This window comes from Camellia sinensis, chromosome 10, assembly GCF_055761805.1.
Source record: "Camellia sinensis isolate YWXY chromosome 10, ASM5576180v1, whole genome shotgun sequence".
In the NCBI taxonomy this organism is placed as follows: Eukaryota; Viridiplantae; Streptophyta; class Magnoliopsida; order Ericales; family Theaceae; genus Camellia; species Camellia sinensis.
This window is the reverse complement of record NC_138970.1, coordinates 180,965,274-180,987,369: the sequence shown is the minus strand read 5'-3', so window position 1 is coordinate 180,987,369 and position 22,096 is coordinate 180,965,274. Positions and strand designations below refer to the sequence as shown.

General features: G+C 36.3%; 2 protein-coding genes across 2 annotated transcripts; both read right to left on the bottom strand.

The window, feature by feature from the left end:
* Positions 1-8,730: 8,730 nt before the first annotated feature.
* LOC114321239 (uncharacterized) lies at positions 8,731-13,037 on the bottom strand. Its single transcript, XM_028268422.2, has 4 exons — positions 12,159-13,037; positions 10,401-10,641; positions 9,917-10,034; positions 8,731-9,234 (listed from the first exon to the last, which is right to left on the bottom strand). The coding sequence occupies exons 1-4, from the start codon at positions 12,713-12,715 to the stop codon at positions 9,143-9,145; spliced, it is 1,008 nt and encodes a 335-aa protein (XP_028124223.2). The 5' UTR covers positions 12,716-13,037; the 3' UTR covers positions 8,731-9,142.
* Positions 13,038-16,109: 3,072 nt separating this feature from the next.
* Positions 16,110-17,217, bottom strand: LOC145801462 (uncharacterized). Its single transcript, XM_082893059.1, has 2 exons — positions 16,417-17,217; positions 16,110-16,164 (listed from the first exon to the last, which is right to left on the bottom strand). The coding sequence occupies exons 1-2, from the start codon at positions 16,971-16,973 to the stop codon at positions 16,125-16,127; spliced, it is 597 nt and encodes a 198-aa protein (XP_082749185.1). The 5' UTR covers positions 16,974-17,217; the 3' UTR covers positions 16,110-16,124.
* Between the last annotated feature and the right edge of the window lie 4,879 nt (positions 17,218-22,096).

Genomic DNA, 22,096 nt, shown 5'->3' with positions numbered 1-22,096 from the left:
TCCGGGTGATTAGGTGTATGGGTCTTGGACAATTGTGGCAGAAGCGGGGGCGGAGCTGGCCCCGTTGGGAGATTTGTGTCCTCTTGTAGGTTCTGGATATTTGGCACAGTGTTCTGGGTGTTAAGTAGAGCGTTCTGAACAGTGGGTGCCTGCTCGGGTAATGGAGCCCCTGGTGGAGGAGGGACTTGGTGTGAAGCAGATGCCGTATTCTGCTGTTGCAGTCTAGTGATTAATTCTGCCTACTGGGCCATGATCTCGGCCTGTTGTTTGGCAAACTCATCCCGGCGAATGGCGTCCTGTTGCATGGCTCTCATGGTTTCTTGCATCTGACGCATCATTTCCTCAACTCCTGTCGGTGTTGCCATACTGCCTTGGTTCGTCCAAACTATTGGCAAGTCTATTTCTATAGCAGTAATTGGGATCCCAATCTGACTGTCCACTGACGGGGTAGTCCTCTGCTCGGATGCACTGTGCTTCCTCGGTCTCTGCTTGATAACCGGGGGTAGAGAATGGAACACTGGCTGTCCGTCAATTAGATCCTTGGATCGATTGAGTCGACGACCTCGTGTCCAAAGTGCTTGGGGAATGTCTGCTGGGTTGGAAGCAATTGTGCTGGAACTGCCCTAGCAAAAGATAAATAAAGCGAAAAGGAAATAAATAAACAGATAAATGGACAGCATAACAGCTTAAAATAAATGCATGACACACGGCCGGGCATAACAACACACAGTTGACAAGCTGAATACACACTGTCCTCCAACACTGATTATTATCCCCAAATCACTGTCCTTAAATCTGAATCTGATACCCGCAGATAACTGATTCTCAAATACTAACTGATGCCCGCAGGCCTGATACCCACAATACTGAATTGACGCCCGCAGGCCTGATGCCCAAACCCTGTAAACTGATACATGCATTCGTATGGAGACGCACCCCAAAAGCACATAACAAGTAAGCGAGAGCCAAAACACCCCTATGTTGGGGTAGGGTTTCCCTGTCCTATTTTGTCAGGAACTAGGGTTTCACTACGCACACAGTGGTTTCAAACAACCTATAAACGGGTAAGCAACCTGTCCTAGTTTGGAATGGTCACTATGGATCCGAATATGCACTAGGTCGAATGGTCAAAAAGGGTGCCCCGGTAAAACCAGGGTTTGTGTTCCCATACTGGCAGAGCCCACAACCGGTCAGCCTTATGGTCATGCCTTGACAAGACAAGCCTCCGACAAACCGTTCAGGAATAGCAGATGGCAAACACGGTGTCCTAGGCGCACCAATGTAAATGCAATGCAAAGAAACACACAAGTGTAATCAAAACAAGATATCATGAGTTCGAGTCAAGTCCTCTAAATCCCCAGCGGAGTCGCCAGAAACTGTAGACGTCCCCGAACGCCCCGGGAGGGATGAGCTCCCGTTCTGTTCATTTGGGGTTACTACAGCTCAGGACTCTCAAATTTGTCACGGTTCTAAATCTGAACCAAAGAGTCCAAATCCGGCAAATCGTTTTGAGAAACAGATTTTTGAAAAGAAGTGCCAAACATGGACTGCTTTGCCAGATACAGAGTCGCCACCTAAATGTTTTTTTAATGGGAAATTTAGAAAACCCTGACTGGGTGCCAAAGGCCACGTGTCCGTCATCACCAAAGTTGCCTTGGCTCGGGAACTTGGGTACGATTGGGGAAGGTCACTTCGTGAGCACCCCCGCTCGCCCGATCAAAGATTGGCCTCTACTAACCATGATATCTATTTTTGAAAACTTTATGTATCCTTATTCCGGTTATTAGCCTAGGTTACTATGTGATGCACACAGCGTATAAATATAGACTGGGTCGCCCGAATTGGAACAAAACATTTCATGCTTGTTTATTTGAAAGATGGTTTGCTACTCGTAAGTAGGCTTAAAATGCAGATTTTGCCACCAGCAGGTGGGCTTAGAAAAGATGGTTTTGCCACTATCTAGTGGGCTTAAAACAAACAGTTGATGATTTATTCCAATCCAAGTAACCCAACCTTCACCCACAGGCATTCAGGCAGTTATGTCACATAAGCATATAGCCTTATGGTAAGCATGTTATTCATGGCAGTCACTCACACGCATGCAAGGATGCTAAAGCATAAAACTCACCGAGTACTCCAAGCCAAAACAAAAACTCATTAGAAATCATGCATGAATCCTAAGTATACAGAAATGCCTAATGCAATACATGCAAGAATGCAAACTATAGCAGGCTCGGCTATTGTAAACATGGCATATGGAATGCTACAGCTAACATGTATTCAACTTGGAATTGAAATACAAATGCAGTTAGTATGATGCGCCGAGCCCGGTGCATGCAAAACAGATAAATGATGCAAACATGCTGTCATACTGTATGCTAATTGAAATATGCCCTAATCTAACCATCATAAGCAGGTAAATAAAAGGGAAGAAAGACGTGGGGTTGGAAGACATACATCACACTCACGTACACTTATTACAATTATGCCCTCGCGCAGAGGGTCCGAATAAATAATACAGTCCCAAATGAAAGAATAGTACAGTCCAAATATTACAGTCCAAATAATGTACAAATTCCTAATTAATTTACAAATTAACTAAGAAAGCTGTAAACTGGCATGCAAGCCAGGGGCTGCCTTGACTCTGATGAATGATGCATGTCCGGGTTGCCTTTGCGCTGAAATCCATGACGATGCCCCGATTAGGCTCTGTTTGCACTTGTTCTTGAAATGCATGCCAAGCCTCGGAAGACCGCTGATTCTTGATTTGTTGCAACAGAGAGCAAGAAAGGGGCATAGCAATGTATTTTCACAGATATATGCATGCCTCGATCCTCGTACCACCAATCACACATATCGATGCATGATGGCCGAGGGATCGAATTATGCAATTCAATATAGAATGAATGCACATATAAACACAACTAAAGCCTAACTCCATCATGGACAATCCAGAGCGTCGGTGACTGGGGAATTGAGACACGTTCCGTCACTCGGAGTACGGAACGCACCTCGTTTCCCGTGCCCAGGCTAACTCCTATCCCGAACACGATGCAACATGCATGACATGCATGAAATGCAACTAAGATACAATCCTAACATACACAATGTTATGGAATGGCATACACGCTGCACGAGGTAATACACAACCGAGCATACACAATGCTATGGATGAAATGGCATACGCAATGCAATAATGGGCTTACACCAACATGAGAGAGCCTCAGCCACACTCACATAGGAGGCCATCAGATGAAATCAAGACAACTCGAAATGCGTGCATGCGTGCACGCAAACCGAGGACCGACCCTCAGGCACCGAAATGCCACTCTAATGAGACATGGCAAAGACATGGAATATGGCATACTATGATGCAAAAATCAGAGGTAAAATGAGATGCAAAATAGCCCCGAAACCCGGTAAAATGAAACCCGATGCATGGAACGAGCCCCGAAACATGGATTTTGGCGCATCAAATGGCCTATAGCTATGCAATGCATGCACAATTTGAACATGAGATGAAAAGACGGAAGCAAGGCAGCCCCTAGATAAGAATTTTTACAGTTCAAAGCATGGCCAAACAGCAAACGCAAATAGGGCAAAAATAGCATGCAAAAATGGCCCTAAATGTGAGATAATGAAACAACTCACAGCTGCTGACCCCAAACAGATTAGGGCCCTTCAACAAAGTTGAAGAAGGGCCCAAAATATGATCTTTTACAGTTTATGGCAAACCACAAAAACCAGCACAGGTATAGCTAAACTCTCATGCAAGAAATGGGCCAAAAGGTGACCAAAGAAGCAAGTGGTGGTTGCTGGCCTTAAACACAAAGGGGCCCTTCAACAATGTTGAAGAGGGGCCAAAAATAAAGCATTTTACAGTTGATGGCCGGACCCAAAACAGTATGAAAATATGTCCAAAATGATATGCAAAAATGAGGCCAAAAAAGGAGATATAACACAAAGTATATAAAATATGCCTCAAATCATAAAAGACCCTTAATGAAGCATGAAGAATGGGCCAAAATAAGACTGTTTTCAGTTCTAAAAAGAGCCTAAAAACAGAAGCATAATGGGCTAATAAATCATGCAAAAATGGGGACCAAAGAGGGATATAATGACAAGTGGCACATGGAGGTCCCAAACAGTGATGAGCCCTTCTTCAATGTTGAAGAAGGACTCAAAATAAGTCTATATACAGTTTACATCATACTCCAAAACAGATCACACATAGGCTAAAAATACTATGCAAGATAACGGTATATAAGAAGGATAATGAAGCAAGTGCAAGATAGAGACCTCAAATGCCAAAACTCCCTTAATGAAACATGAAATGGAGCTCAAATAAAGGGTACTTTCAGTTTTGGTCGGAGCTCAAAACAACAAGAAAAATAGCTAAAAAAAAGTTGCAAAATTAAGCTCAAAAAGAGGGAATTGGTACTTACCCTTGGAGACAAGTCTTTAGCAACTCTTGGCTTGAGTTTGCAGCACCCCTAAGCTCTGGAGAACACCCTCAAACTGCTGGAGTGGAGGATGGAAGGGTAGGGCTTGGTGGTGTAGTGTAAAATGGTGTAGGGTTTGAAGAATGGAAGCTTGGAGATGGAGAGGGAGAGAGATATAATGCAAAAGGGCTTGAAGGGAAATTTTCTAACCCTTTTTGACAGAGCTGGACAGCCAAGTATATGGACCAAAGAGGGGGAGAAATTGAGGGAAAAAGTGGGGGGAAAACAAGCCAAGTTTCCCCCCAAAAGTTGTCCCCCCGGATACAGGTTTTTGGGGGGAAAAAAGTGTACAGCTGTAATGTACACATTGCAAGGATCATGGCCGGCTAGTTTTTGGAGCTTCAGGTGGCCGGCCAGCCACCCCCCTTGGCCGGCCGGCCAAGGGTCAAAAGGGCCAAGAAGATTTAATGGCCGGCCACCACAAATTGCTGTCCTCCCAGGTGCCCTCAACACAACTCTGTGGTTCAAAATTGTCAACTGTAAAACAGAAGAGAGAATAGGCCATTTTTAGGAAGGGTTCAAAAGGGTCAGGTGGAATTACTGGCCGGCCACCAACTTTTGGTGTCCTCCCATGTGTGTACATCACAAATATGTGGTTAAAAGTTCAAGGAAATGGCCCAAGGGTGTTCAACATTGGCTCGGAAGTGAGAAAAACGGGCGTCGGAGGGCGCCGGAGGATATATAACTAGTTGCTGAAACAATTGCTGGCCTCCCACCTTTCTACGGCCTTCCTGGTGATGAAACAGAGGTACCTGCCAAAAATGAACGAAAATCGATGCAAAACGAATGTTCGGGGGCCAGAACACGCAGTTCGAGGCCCCGAAAATTGCCTGTTAAGCACCGAAAGTGGCACTCGACCACGAAGTGGGTCTCTCAGACCTCAGTGTCCCTCAAAAGGGAGCAAATAAGAAGTACGCCAAAAATCGAAGCAATAGGAGGTGGTTAAGCGGTCCCGAACCGAGGCACACGGCCCGACAGCTCCGAAAATCGGGAACCGGGCTCCGAAATGGGAAAAATGGCCTACAGCCACAAAATGTAGCCCACGGCCACTGAGAGATGGTCTACGGGACCTCTCTCTCCCCTCAGGAAAAGAAATAGAGAAAACCGAGTCTGGTTCGCAAACCGAGGCAAGGCATAGAAGAGGGTTCGGAAATCTGGAGGCAGGGCTCACGACCAAGACTCTGAAACTTCTGAACGAGCACATTATGCAATATCACCATGCGCTCAACTGGTGACGTCTGAGTCTCAAGGTCGGTCAAAAATGGGGTGGCTACAACCATGCTCTTTATTTTAGCTATTTATCCAAATACTATTAATTTTATAGAATGTCACGTCAATAACATAGGTGGAGGGAAATGATCATAATGATTGAATACATTTTGCCTAGCGTTGAAGGCTAGCTACATGTAGCTAGTGAATATGAGTTGAGCCAAAATGCCTGATCATATGCCTAGTGCATTGGAATTGAAAAAAGTGAATCACACTAGACATTTTAACTAACAAGTATTATATGCCTAGTGCATTGGAGATGCTCTTAGTTTGGGATTACACTGATTAGAGTATTACGTTTAGGAAAAATACATAAAAAAAAATAAATTGTGTGTTACATTAGAGCGTTACGTTTGGAAAAAGTACACTAAAGAGTTTTTTTAAGTGTTATGCTATTACGTTTGGAAAAATATATTTTTTAATATGTTATATTGAAGTGTTACATCAGAGTGTTAGGTTTTTGTTCGTAATGTGAGATTTATTTTAGAATGAGTGAAAATCCACAACTTCTATAGTATAAATTGTCCAAATGTGTAATTTTATATTTTGAGAAACTTACTTTTATATAATTTTCACTTTAATGAAATCGTTGAGTTCATAAAATAAAATAAAATAAATTTTTTTAAAAAAAAGTTAAACAATTCATAAGATCATATTTTAAAATTTATTAATGTTTCACCCTTAAATTAATTGATTGTAGAAAAAGCATACTCCATGGATATTCCATTAGACCTAAACTATTTTCTTTTTTAAATAAAAATATATAAATTGAAATTAATTTTTGTTTGAATCAAGAATTTGAATTGAGATTTGCCAAAATATAATGAATAAAAACAAATTTAAATTAATTTGTATGTCTGTCACTTTTTCTTATTTTTTATTTTCTTTCCGCAAATTCTTCTCAATTCAAAAAAAGTCCTAAAAATAGCAAAAAAATAAGGAATTTTTGTCCAATCCAATCTATACTAATCAAAAAGCATAAACTAAAAGTGTAATTCTTTCAACTTCTTGATAATCAATTTTTTTAACTTATTAAATCATTTATGTTTTTACCAAATAATTATAAATAACAATTATATCAAACAAATTAACATAACAACAATGCTAGAGGGCCACAATTTTTATGGTCACAATGGGTCAAAACTGCCAAAACGATGTCGTTTTTGGTGCAAAACATACCAAAACGACGTCGTTTTGACAGTTTTGAGCCATTGTGACCACAAAAATTGTGACCCTCAAACAATTTCCTTAACATAAATTCTCAAAATAAAACAACCCAAACAGCACACCAAAATTCGGTGTCATAATGGCAAAGGCATTTGCTTTTATAAGAGTAAAAACAGTTACAGTGGCCCTCTTTGGTGAAATTTTTTTTAAGATAAAGGTTGATAATCAAAAAATAAAAATTAAAAGTACTCTTACTATAACTTTTAAATAATCATTTTTTTTAAAATTTATTTAAACTATTTTGACCTAATAAATTATAAATAAAATCTGTACCATACAATCTAGCACACCTAAAAACTGTAACGAACTGTCACAGTATAAGAGTTAACTCTTGTGAGCTTCTCTTTAAATTATTTGTTTTCCTTTTTCAAACAAAAAAATTTCAAACAAAAAATATAATAAAATAAGAGCATTGCTGTTCAAAATTAAAAATTTAATTTAATTTTCAAACTCAATAATATGATAATCAATTAAAATATTAAAAGTAATACTCTCATATCTTCTTTAATCATTAATGAATTATATCACTTACTTTGGCACCGTTCGGGAAGATGGTTTGGGAGTTTTTTTTTGACTATTTCAGTCATAAAAGACAAAATAGACTATTTTAGTCATAATAAATAAAACATTATATCGAATTTATAATTATTACACTATTTTCTCATAAAAAAAAGTCAAAAAAGTCAAAAAGTCCTTCCCAAACTAAGCTTTTTAACCCGGACTAAAATAGTCAAAAAATTCAAAAAGCTAAAAAGCTAATCCACTTTCCAAACGAAGCCAAAATAGATCTAAAAAATAGACTTATATATCATTTATCGTAAAATAAAATCAGAAAATGACTTGCAACAAATTCACATGTTGGGCCTCAAACGATATTTATAAGCCCCGCCCATAAAATGCATTGGGCCACAAAATCCTATCCAAACCCGCCCAAAGGCCTTGTAGGTCAAATTAAGCCCTAAAATAATTAGTTCGGATCAGGCGAGCCTGACGGGCCATCCTATTTGAATCCAAAATATGTATAGAGTACCATCAATTATTTTTTATATCATTTTTTTGGTAAAAATTAAAAGACCCAGTAGTTAAATTAACAATAAAATATTATAGGAGTTGCTCTTGTTTTGTCATTTAAATAGTACATTATTTGAGAACTACTCTTTCTTGTTAGTACCTAATGCTTATGTACTTATAACTTTAATTTTTACTTTTCCACGAGAATTCTGGTAGATAATTTATAATGTAAATTTTTTTTCTATATCAAAAAATTTTATAATACTTATGTAAAAGTTTAATTTTTTTTGTATTTATAATGTTTATGTACTTATAAATTTAATTTTTTTTTTCTGTATTTGAGAATTATTTTCTATATTGAAATTTTTTTGAAATAATTTAATTTTTTTAATTTGTTTAATATTTATTATTTGGATTTACCTTGAGAATAATTTGAAAAAAATAATAGAATGCAATCAGAATAAAATAAAATTTTAAATAATTAAACATGATGTATTTAAGTCCCCCACCGGCTGCTAAGTCGGAGTTTTGATTGCCTTCACAGATTTTTTTGCTTTTTCACTGAAACCTGAAAATGACTTCACAGATAGACTTGTCTTCTAAAATACAAAGAAGCTCAAAAAGGTAAAGTTTTGCACAAGTCATAACTACAAATAACTACAAAACTTGAGGCACATTGAGTCATAAATAACAAGACTTCATTTAAATGAGACATGCCAAAGACAAAAAAGATCACTTCTATCATTGAATAGAAAAAATCCAGAATCAGATTACAACAAAGACACCTATTCCAGCTTGAACAAAATGGTACTCAAAAAAAAAAAAAAAAAAATTCCCTCAAGAAAAACTCATCTTCAACAACATCGTCATTAGCCAATGAAACTACTACTGCAAATACGCTGCTACAGGGTTGCTCAAGGGCAGGCACAAAAACCCGCAAGTTAGAGCGGAAACTAACCAAATCTTTCTAAATAGTGCTGACAAAAAAAAAAAAAAAAATTGAATCCAACACAATGAAAATTCTCGTTGTGTCAAGAACAGGAGAACAAGATTGCATGCTAAAAATTTGGAGAAAAAATTGGATAACTACTTTGATTCAATCTCTAACCCACAAAACTTCCAGACTAACAATCTCAAAGTACCAATGCAACCTTCTCTTGGGAAACGACTGATGAAGGATGAGCAATAAGGGGCTCGTAATGGTCGCCTCCAGCACCACACCAACCTGTAATTAAGAATATATTTTAACAAAAAAAATTGAGAATGGGCGACGGTATGAAGCTATTAAACTACCATTGAAAAAGAATGATCTACACTATCTTCTATACTATCATATAATGCACACAACTTGTTATGAACTTTCACACTTTTTTCCATTCCCAAACTACCCTATATAAACTGCCACTATATAAACTGCCTCAATCGATAGGAGATTAATTATAACTATGAAAATAATTACATCAAACTAGACAATTGTATATCTCTACAAGTCCAACAACCAACCCAAACAAACCACCTGGCCCCTCTAACACAACAATCACCACAAAGAATACAAGTCCAACAACCAACCCAAAGGAACACCCAGACCAACCCAACAATCAAGCCCAACCAATCACTAATACAACCCTCGTAATGAGGGAGAAATAAAAGGTATCAAATTCCTCTTTATCGAATTTGAACTCACAACCTCACACCACAAAACGGTGCTACACCATGACCACTAGGCCAAAAGCCCTGGTTAACTACCTCAGATTTTGATTTTTAATTTCAAAGTTTGGTAACTTTTCTGTTTTTTTTTTTTTATTATTATTATTATTATTTCTTTTTCTGCATTTAACTGGTCAATCATCTACATTGAACTAGTATCAGAAAAAGGGTAATATAATATGACAGAGAAGTTCCATCACCTGTTCCTTTCATGAAGAGAAAGAAGGGAGGTTCACAAATTTGACTCCTTGGCCGATGTGGGAGGAAGAAAACACAATTTTCTTCATCAACCATGGCATCTGATCCATGTGCTTGCACCTGTAGATAATTGATCCAAAATTAAGGGAGTTTAAAATTAAATTCTAAGAGACTGGGTAGTTAACCAAAAGAGAAAACATTGAAAATGACATTTATACCAAACTGACTATTAGGCCCTGTTTATTATAGTTTTCAAAATTTTCAATGAGCTTTCAGAAACAAAAACAATGAAAAGTTTGAAAACACCCATCGTTTTCATATTGTTTTTATTATTTTGCAAAAAAAGTTTTGAAAAATCCAAAGATAAAAAGAGAATTCACCAAGAAAAATAGAAAAAAATATTTTTTATCCTTTACGCCAAAAAGGGAAACTACACAACAAACCAATACCAAAAATGAAATCCTTTAATCTAAATCTTCTTCTTACCACATATATCTCTCTTTTGAATTCACTTGCAAGACACTCTATTGCTATATCGTCTCCAAATGCAGCAGCATGACCTTCTCTATTCTCATCTATAGTTAATAAACCTTCCTCAGTGTATTGCAAAGTGATGATATCATATTCATCATCAGGTGAACCAGAGATTGACATGTACTTGGCCCAACTCAGGCCGTCATCCACTGCAATACATCTCTCCTTGTAAATGGACTCAGCAGCGAACTCTCTTCAATCAGAAAAAGTAAAATCAAAAACAAACTAACCAAGATAAAATACTAAACACAAAAGCAATATGCAAGATTCATTCTAAATAGAACTCAACTCATATCAATCAACAAAATCCAATAAGAGTTTTATGAAGTTCTTTATTACTAATTTCTTTAAATAGAAATATGAACAAATCCACATACACTATGTACTTTGTGAATTTTACACTATAGATAGGTCCCCCCGAAAAACAAAAACAAAATTATTTCATAAGATGCATTGAAAACCCATCACAAAATACATTATGCAAATTAACAAGAAAGTAATTTTATACCAGATAATCTGCAAATTTAGGCCCCGTTTGTTTGGAGAGTTAGAGGGGAGATTGCGATTGGTAGTGAGATAGGACTCATTAATATTGTGTTTGTTTTGAGAGATAGAGAGGGGATTGATAGTGAGCTCTGGATTAGGATGGACCTCCCCAAGGGGATTCGGATGGCCCTCCAGGACTTGGTATTAGAAAAATAGTCCGGCAGACTAGAAATTTTTTATTTTTATTTATTTTTTACATGTTAGGCATTTTTTTTTTAACATTAATGTTTAATTTTTTGTATTTTTTGTTAAGTAAAAATCATTATTTTATTTGTTTTATTTTTTTTTTGAAATTTTTTTTATTTTTTAAAATTTTTTTATATGTTGGGCATTTTTTTAAAAACAAACATTTAATGTTTTTTTATTTGTTTTATTATTTTACATTTATTTTATATAAAAATAATTTAACAATCCCAACACTAACAATTATCATCAAAATAAACACAATTTTACTTAATTCTCTCACTATCAATCTCCTCACTAACAATCCCCTCACTATTAATCCCCTCACTATCAGCCCCGTCCATTCTACCTTTGAAAACAAACGGAGCCTTATTTGTGCAACAATAGAAATTTTGGCTAGAAAATGGAGGCAAGAAAAGAATTTTTGAATTTTCAAGCCTAACAATAATGGTATAGGAGTTTTTGCGCGAATCCTTAATACATATATATATATATATATGCCCCTTTTGGAAGTGGGTTATGATTACTCTCACAAAAAAGTAACTTATAAGCAATTTTTAACAAAAAAAAAAAAAACAAACAAACAAACAGATTATAAACATCTTCTCAAAATAGTCCATAGGTATATATAAATTAAATGCAAATAGTTTCTTCTAATTTCCCTATATTTTCGCATCAACCAATCAGACCAAAACAGGAAGAAAGGGGGGGGGGGGGGGGGGGGGGGGGGGGAATCAAACAATTTTTGGTTAGAAAATGGAGGCAAGAAAACAATTTTTTTATTTATTTTTCAAGCTTAATATGTATAAATGCAAACAGTTTCTTCTAATTTTCCTACATTTTCGCATCAACCAAACAGACCAAAACAGATAAAAAAAAAAAAAAAAAAAAACACATACACACACACACATTCAAACAATCTAAAGCCTAAAATCTTCATTTGATTAAACAGATCTGTATGTATGGATTCAAGAAGTTTACCTTTGCATCCCAAGATTAACGAGCTCATCGATAGCTGAATCCAAGCCCTCCCGATCTTCCTTCTTAGCCAATAATTTGACCTCCTGAACAACATGAATACCCCAACCAGACTTGAGATCCGGAGAATACATATGCTTAATCGCATCATCAATCGCACTTGTCTCCTCAACGCTCACAACAGATCCAAGATCTTCCAAAAACCTTCTCGCCGTCCGCCGCCGCAGCTCTCTCGGATCGATCTTCGCCGCCGTCGATCCCATCGCCTTCTGCGACGCCGTGAAGAGACAGTTCCCGTCGGCCTCCACGTCGCCCCCGTGACTCAACCGGAACACAACCGACGAGGACTCATCCCCTGGGTGCTTCCACAGGACTCCCTTAGCGTGGAGCCTCCGTAGATGGCTCTTTTGCTGGTCTTCTAAGCCGGACACGTTTTCCCATGTGGTGGTCGTCGATGTCTGGTCAGCAAGATCTACGGCTTCGATTGAATCTAGAGATGGAGCTGAGATTGGGTCCCTCCACAGTGATGAGGTCATCGAATCACATATAAGCTTTCCCATTTTTCAAATTTTTTTTATTTTTTGGGAAATTTGTGATCTTGAGTTCTCTTCTCTTCTTCAATGGAGGATTCGCAGGAGAGAGAGAGAGAGATGTTAGGGTTAACGTATAGATCGACGAGAAGGGAGAGTATGGACACGTGGCAAGAGCTGCTGGGTATTTATTGGGTATTGATTCTGGGGAGTGATTCTAAGGTGTTGCGGTGGAGCATGGTTGTGGTGAAGCTGAGACGGTAGGGGGTGTGACAGCTGGTGAGAAATGATTGGGTATTGATTGTAACGAGCTGGGTTGTTTTCGAGGACATGTTTTCACGTTTGGCGGGACGGGCTAGGATCCCCTGTCTCCATTTCTATTTCAATTTTTTTTCCCTCTTCTTTAAAATTTTATTAATTAAAAATAATATTATAAACCCACCCCATATGGTTTTCACAGTACACAAACTAATCTCCATCTTATCGGAGTAATACATTAATTTATTTTTCTATCTTTTTTAAGTTTTATTATTTCTCTATTTTTTTATATATATATTTTTATAAAAATTTAAAAAATATGTTTATTTATATCATTCCAAACATCTCTTAATGCCTGACCAATTATGACCATCAAATAAATAAATAAAAATGTCAATTAATGATCAATTTTAGTATGGAGGGATGTGTAATAGAAATGCATACAAAAATAAAATACGGAACAACATAAAAATATATTAAAATTTTAACATATCTCACCATGCTATTATATATTTTTATATAATTTTTACACATTTTCTAACATCAACAATAATTTAAGAGCTGCTTTTAACATTTTTAGTTTAATATTACTTTTAATCATTTTTAATAATATGATAACAAATAACGGTTTGGGAGTTTATCTATTAGATGAGATATACTCTCATGAGCATGATGTTAATGTTTCTTTTTTACCTCTACAAAAGTGCTACTCTTACGCTGTGTTTGGTTAGAGGATTTGAGAAGAGAAATGGAAAGGAAAATGGAAATGAAAGGAAAAGGAGAAAGAATTAATAGAATTTCAAATCCCAACTATGTTTGGTTGTGTTGGTTATAAAATAGAATTGATGTCCTAAAAGGTCTCCTATTTCTTTATTTATTTCTCACCCCCTTTCTTTTCCCATATATTTTTTATTATAACCAAACATAAATAGGATTACATTTCTCATTCCTTTTCCAAATCTCACCCCAAAAACCCCAACCAAACACAGCATTAGGGTTGATTTGGAAAGTAGGTTAGTTTTTTGACTTTTTAATTTTTTTAATTATTTTAGTTTTGACTAAAAAGTTTGGTTTGAGAATGGTTTTTTGACTTTTTTAACTTTTTTTTGTAAGAGAAGAGTGTAATGATTATGAATTGGATGTGATGTTTTATTTGTTGTGACTAAAATAACCTATTTTGTCTTTTATGACTAAAATAGCCAAAAAAAAACCCCACAACCTATCTTCCCAAACGGAGCCTTATTATATTCCGGTCCTATTGATTATTATTTTTTAAATATGAAATCAAGTAACTTCAAAATGTAAGTTATGAGAATTGTTATTCATAAATTAATTGTCTCTCGTATAATTTTAGTTTATTTTGTAGAACTTTAGAAATATGATTTCACATCTTGGTTTGAATGTTGTGCTTATTTAATAAAAAATATTTTCAAGTTTTTTTAAAAAAAATTTATGACTTTTGGATAGATTTTTGAATTATGTGCTTGGTTACAAATTTTAAGTTTATGAATTAAACAATTTTTCTAATTTCAAAAATTCAAAACTCTTTTCAAAACTCATAACCAAACAAATTTTCTCTATTCAAATCATAATTTCAAAATTTATAAACTCAAAATATAACTCTATTCTCATATCATAATTTTAAAATTTTACCAAACGCTACCTTAAATTTTCTTTAAAGTTTTAAATGTACAAAATATTCCAAATACAATAAAATTTACCATCAATATGTGATTTATTGTGGTGCTCCTTGTAAGGCATGAGAATAGGAAGCTGTAACAGTAATGGTACAATGCAAATTGACTACTCTCCCAAACTATGTAAAAATTATGAGTATTTGTTGGCTACATATTTTGTATAAGTCAATTACAATTCAACGCGTGGTAGATTGAGGGTAAAACGGGAAGACAACTCAAATCTTCGATCGTGATCATACGTGTGGTAGTTAATATTGGTTTGCATAAGATCTGCGTACGGGTCCATTTGGGAAGAAGATTTCTAGCTAAAATAACCACAAAAGACAAAATAGGCTATTTTAACCACAACAAACAAAATATTACGTCCAACCTATAATCATTACACTATTCTCTCACAAAAAAAGTCAAAAAAGCCAAAAAGTCATTCCCAAACCAAGCTTTTTAGCCCAGGCTAAAATAGCCAAAAAAGCCAACCCACTTCCCAAACCAACCCGCAAAGTGATGTGATTTCAACGGTTACTCACATTTGAATTCAAAATTAAAAGGGAAGCCTAACTGCAAGTGATGGCATAGTGGAGCTAATTATAAGGCAACATGATCAGCAATCATGGAGGAGCAATTCGACGGTTGAAAGTGCAATTCAATGGTCATCCTTGAGAAGTATAAATAGCAGAGAAGGCCCCAGAAAAAACTCCAGACTCAGATCCAAAAAAACAAGTTTTATTCTACTTCATTTTCTTTCCCGTTTTTACATTTCCTGTTCTTTACATTTTTGTACTTTAATTCATGCACTGCACTTCGTTCATAGGAGTAGTTTCAAGTAGATTGTTACTGTAAACCTCTACAATGCTAAATTGGATCATTGTAAGTTTTCATTTTAATGAAATGCTTCAATTGCTCTTCATTTGATTGTCATCTGCTTAATTCTCCTAAATCAAGCCACCAGTAAAAGTCCTCTTCATTGAGGTTGAAAGAACTAAAACACAATCGTCTGATAATTGGTTGGCAATTAATTTTCTGTAAGGATTGATAATCCTTGCTGGTAAGCTCATAATTATAATAATCGCCTTCGAAAGCCAAAAAGCCAACATATATTTTTGGCACGCCTGGTGGGACTAATTGAAATGGCTAGACGTAGGAGACAATGAGAAAATGAACGCTTGGAATAATGCGTGGAAGGAGAGATAGAAATACCTAATCCAGATGATAATGTGATAACACATCCTGTAGAAACACCAATTTTATCAGAACCTATGATCGAACAGACCAGTACTTCGGAACAAGTACTACATGTTCATAATATTGGACGAGGCCAAGGAATTGGACCATCCACTGTTCCATTTACTCAGCCAATGAATCCGTGGGGAGGCCTAGTAGATGCCATGGGACAACAGTTAATGAACACAATGGAGAGATGGGCAACATCCTTTTTGGATCGAATGAATACCCATTAACCAACAAATACAAGACATATGGAGAAAGTTTCAAGTGTCCCTCAGCAAAGATTGGCTAGAGATAAACAGCCTGTGCAAACAGTTTTTGGTTAGAAAATGGAGGCAAGAAAACAATTTTTTTATTTATTTTTCAAGCTTAATATGTATAAATGCAAACAGTTTCTTCTAATTTTCCTACATTTTCGCATCAACCAAACAGACCAAAACAGATAAAAAAAAAAAAAAAAAAAAAACACATACACACACACACATTCAAACAATCTAAAGCCTAAAATCTTCATTTGATTAAACAGATCTGTATGTATGGATTCAAGAAGTTTACCTTTGCATCCCAAGATTAACGAGCTCATCGATAGCTGAATCCAAGCCCTCCCGATCTTCCTTCTTAGCCAATAATTTGACCTCCTGAACAACATGAATACCCCAACCAGACTTGAGATCCGGAGAATACATATGCTTAATCGCATCATCAATCGCACTTGTCTCCTCAACGCTCACAACAGATCCAAGATCTTCCAAAAACCTTCTCGCCGTCCGCCGCCGCAGCTCTCTCGGATCGATCTTCGCCGCCGTCGATCCCATCGCCTTCTGCGACGCCGTGAAGAGACAGTTCCCGTCGGCCTCCACGTCGCCCCCGTGACTCAACCGGAACACAACCGACGAGGACTCATCCCCTGGGTGCTTCCACAGGACTCCCTTAGCGTGGAGCCTCCGTAGATGGCTCTTTTGCTGGTCTTCTAAGCCGGACACGTTTTCCCATGTGGTGGTCGTCGATGTCTGGTCAGCAAGATCTACGGCTTCGATTGAATCTAGAGATGGAGCTGAGATTGGGTCCCTCCACAGTGATGAGGTCATCGAATCACATATAAGCTTTCCCATTTTTCAAATTTTTTTTATTTTTTGGGAAATTTGTGATCTTGAGTTCTCTTCTCTTCTTCAATGGAGGATTCGCAGGAGAGAGAGAGAGAGATGTTAGGGTTAACGTATAGATCGACGAGAAGGGAGAGTATGGACACGTGGCAAGAGCTGCTGGGTATTTATTGGGTATTGATTCTGGGGAGTGATTCTAAGGTGTTGCGGTGGAGCATGGTTGTGGTGAAGCTGAGACGGTAGGGGGTGTGACAGCTGGTGAGAAATGATTGGGTATTGATTGTAACGAGCTGGGTTGTTTTCGAGGACATGTTTTCACGTTTGGCGGGACGGGCTAGGATCCCCTGTCTCCATTTCTATTTCAATTTTTTTTCCCTCTTCTTTAAAATTTTATTAATTAAAAATAATATTATAAACCCACCCCATATGGTTTTCACAGTACACAAACTAATCTCCATCTTATCGGAGTAATACATTAATTTATTTTTCTATCTTTTTTAAGTTTTATTATTTCTCTATTTTTTTATATATATATTTTTATAAAAATTTAAAAAATATGTTTATTTATATCATTCCAAACATCTCTTAATGCCTGACCAATTATGACCATCAAATAAATAAATAAAAATGTCAATTAATGATCAATTTTAGTATGGAGGGATGTGTAATAGAAATGCATACAAAAATAAAATACGGAACAACATAAAAATATATTAAAATTTTAACATATCTCACCATGCTATTATATATTTTTATATAATTTTTACACATTTTCTAACATCAACAATAATTTAAGAGCTGCTTTTAACATTTTTAGTTTAATATTACTTTTAATCATTTTTAATAATATGATAACAAATAACGGTTTGGGAGTTTATCTATTAGATGAGATATACTCTCATGAGCATGATGTTAATGTTTCTTTTTTACCTCTACAAAAGTGCTACTCTTACGCTGTGTTTGGTTAGAGGATTTGAGAAGAGAAATGGAAAGGAAAATGGAAATGAAAGGAAAAGGAGAAAGAATTAATAGAATTTCAAATCCCAACTATGTTTGGTTGTGTTGGTTATAAAATAGAATTGATGTCCTAAAAGGTCTCCTATTTCTTTATTTATTTCTCACCCCCTTTCTTTTCCCATATATTTTTTATTATAACCAAACATAAATAGGATTACATTTCTCATTCCTTTTCCAAATCTCACCCCAAAAACCCCAACCAAACACAGCATTAGGGTTGATTTGGAAAGTAGGTTAGTTTTTTGACTTTTTAATTTTTTTAATTATTTTAGTTTTGACTAAAAAGTTTGGTTTGAGAATGGTTTTTTGACTTTTTTAACTTTTTTTTGTAAGAGAAGAGTGTAATGATTATGAATTGGATGTGATGTTTTATTTGTTGTGACTAAAATAACCTATTTTGTCTTTTATGACTAAAATAGCCAAAAAAAAACCCCACAACCTATCTTCCCAAACGGAGCCTTATTATATTCCGGTCCTATTGATTATTATTTTTTAAATATGAAATCAAGTAACTTCAAAATGTAAGTTATGAGAATTGTTATTCATAAATTAATTGTCTCTCGTATAATTTTAGTTTATTTTGTAGAACTTTAGAAATATGATTTCACATCTTGGTTTGAATGTTGTGCTTATTTAATAAAAAATATTTTCAAGTTTTTTTAAAAAAAATTTATGACTTTTGGATAGATTTTTGAATTATGTGCTTGGTTACAAATTTTAAGTTTATGAATTAAACAATTTTTCTAATTTCAAAAATTCAAAACTCTTTTCAAAACTCATAACCAAACAAATTTTCTCTATTCAAATCATAATTTCAAAATTTATAAACTCAAAATATAACTCTATTCTCATATCATAATTTTAAAATTTTACCAAACGCTACCTTAAATTTTCTTTAAAGTTTTAAATGTACAAAATATTCCAAATACAATAAAATTTACCATCAATATGTGATTTATTGTGGTGCTCCTTGTAAGGCATGAGAATAGGAAGCTGTAACAGTAATGGTACAATGCAAATTGACTACTCTCCCAAACTATGTAAAAATTATGAGTATTTGTTGGCTACATATTTTGTATAAGTCAATTACAATTCAACGCGTGGTAGATTGAGGGTAAAACGGGAAGACAACTCAAATCTTCGATCGTGATCATACGTGTGGTAGTTAATATTGGTTTGCATAAGATCTGCGTACGGGTCCATTTGGGAAGAAGATTTCTAGCTAAAATAACCACAAAAGACAAAATAGGCTATTTTAACCACAACAAACAAAATATTACGTCCAACCTATAATCATTACACTATTCTCTCACAAAAAAAGTCAAAAAAGCCAAAAAGTCATTCCCAAACCAAGCTTTTTAGCCCAGGCTAAAATAGCCAAAAAAGCCAACCCACTTCCCAAACCAACCCGCAAAGTGATGTGATTTCAACGGTTACTCACATTTGAATTCAAAATTAAAAGGGAAGCCTAACTGCAAGTGATGGCATAGTGGAGCTAATTATAAGGCAACATGATCAGCAATCATGGAGGAGCAATTCGACGGTTGAAAGTGCAATTCAATGGTCATCCTTGAGAAGTATAAATAGCAGAGAAGGCCCCAGAAAAAACTCCAGACTCAGATCCAAAAAAACAAGTTTTATTCTACTTCATTTTCTTTCCCGTTTTTACATTTCCTGTTCTTTACATTTTTGTACTTTAATTCATGCACTGCACTTCGTTCATAGGAGTAGTTTCAAGTAGATTGTTACTGTAAACCTCTACAATGCTAAATTGGATCATTGTAAGTTTTCATTTTAATGAAATGCTTCAATTGCTCTTCATTTGATTGTCATCTGCTTAATTCTCCTAAATCAAGCCACCAGTAAAAGTCCTCTTCATTGAGGTTGAAAGAACTAAAACACAATCGTCTGATAATTGGTTGGCAATTAATTTTCTGTAAGGATTGATAATCCTTGCTGGTAAGCTCATAATTATAATAATCGCCTTCGAAAGCCAAAAAGCCAACATATATTTTTGGCACGCCTGGTGGGACTAATTGAAATGGCTAGACGTAGGAGACAATGAGAAAATGAACGCTTGGAATAATGCGTGGAAGGAGAGATAGAAATACCTAATCCAGATGATAATGTGATAACACATCCTGTAGAAACACCAATTTTATCAGAACCTATGATCGAACAGACCAGTACTTCGGAACAAGTACTACATGTTCATAATATTGGACGAGGCCAAGGAATTGGACCATCCACTGTTCCATTTACTCAGCCAATGAATCCGTGGGGAGGCCTAGTAGATGCCATGGGACAACAGTTAATGAACACAATGGAGAGATGGGCAACATCCTTTTTGGATCGAATGAATACCCATTAACCAACAAATACAAGACATATGGAGAAAGTTTCAAGTGTCCCTCAGCAAAGATTGGCTAGAGATAAACAGCCTGTGCAAATTAATGGACATTCTAATGGTCAAACTAGTAGTCAAAACCATGAAAAACCATCACCTCAATCTTGGTATGAACCTATTTCGAGGCCTATAGCAGGTCAAAATGCCTCAGCATTTAACAGTGAAGCCATACAAATTGGTGGATCTAGCCCAAGACAAGAAAATGGCATAAGAATGGTTCCAAATCCCATGTTCGAAGCCATACCTGGCACAAGGGGGTTCACTAATCCCTTATTCGAATTTATACCCGCGGGGATTGGAAGGTTTTCCTACAAATGGAAGAGACACAACACCTATTCTAGCACCTTTCGCAGGACAGGCTCAAAGGGGTTACCCACACCCCCAACAGAAACTGGCACCATAGGGACAACCAGTCCTAAACATACCACCTTATGGGCCAAGAGGACCACAAGCACAAGGTTGTCCACCAAATCCTGTGTTTGTTCCTCCAGTAGTGGTTCAACAGGCACAAAATATGGTCCTTAGGGACCAAATTGCTGATATTGTTAGAGAAATGTGTGGACTAATGACTCGGGGGGTTCAAACTCCTGTGTACAGGAAACCATATCCAGAATGGGTGGATAGGGTACATGAATATCCAAGAGGATTCAGGATACCAGACTTTGCCCTTTTTTATGGGAATGGAAACCAGTCAACAGTGGAGCATGTTGCTAGGTTTGCTACTCAATGTGGTGAATTTACCAATAATGATTACATGAAGTTAAGATTTGTTACGCCCCACTTTTTATTACTCGAAGTATTACCAATTTCATTTACTTAATTCCATTTCAGAGATAACATGCGGAAATAAACTCGTGTATTCAACTCGTAGAAGTGGATAACATTGCTCTTATTCATATACAAGTAAGTACAACATGAGTAAAATAAATAAATTGCCCTTGCACTTACATCATTAACGAATCAAGAAGAAAGGTGCAACCCTTTTACACATATGGCATTCCGCCAATACAAGAGAGGCCCCGTGGCCAACAAATAAGAAGATCCAAATATTGCAGCACATTCAGCTCAACACTTGAAAAAAATTTAACAACGTGGGATGAACATATAGTCCAGTAGGGATCTCAACATGGCCCTTAACAATAACAACTTACAGATAGCTATGATCATGAATGCCCAATCTCATACTAGAATAGTAATGTTACAGTTTATACAAAATATACATAAGTATGAACTTTCTCGAAAACAGCCATTTCATTCAACGCTATAAGCGATCCATCATTCCTTTTTCTTTCATTAACTCTAATCCTTCACAACATTAACAATTACTTAGGAAATAATCTCACTAAGCCCATTACTCTCTTCCATTTTCCAAATGGCAAATTGACATTTTGGTTCGTTCCCAATACAATCATAACGATACATGCATACTTTTATAAAAAGGGAGATAACAACTTACTAACATGTATACAATCAACCAATGAAGTAACTTGGCTCTCCGAGACTGTAACCAACCAAATTCATGATTTCCTCAGATACAATGGAACAACAACAACAAAACTTTGCTCTACTAGTTATGTGCGTAGTAAGCCAAAGATACACCTCTCACAACAACATACCAGTTTACCAGGCGCTAGCTGGAAGGGTGTGGTACCTTAGATTCTCAGCGCAGTCAGTTCTCCAAGCGCTAGCTGGAAGGTCACGGTATCTC

Coding starts and splice junctions, on each gene's coding strand:
- LOC145801462 (XM_082893059.1), bottom strand. CDS start 16,973: ATGGGAAAGCTTATATGTGATTCGATGACCTCATCACTGTGGAGGGAC. Junction 16,165..16,416: donor GTTAATCTTGGGATGCAAAG/GTAAACTTCTTG, acceptor CTGTTTGCACAG/GCTGTTTATCTCTAGCCAAT.
- LOC114321239 (XM_028268422.2), bottom strand. CDS start 12,715: ATGGGAAAGCTTATATGTGATTCGATGACCTCATCACTGTGGAGGGAC. Junction 10,642..12,158: donor GTTAATCTTGGGATGCAAAG/GTAAACTTCTTG, acceptor TTCTGATTGAAG/AGAGTTCGCTGCTGAGTCCA. Junction 10,035..10,400: donor TCAAAAGAGAGATATATGTG/GTAAGAAGAAGA, acceptor AATTATCTACAG/GTGCAAGCACATGGATCAGA.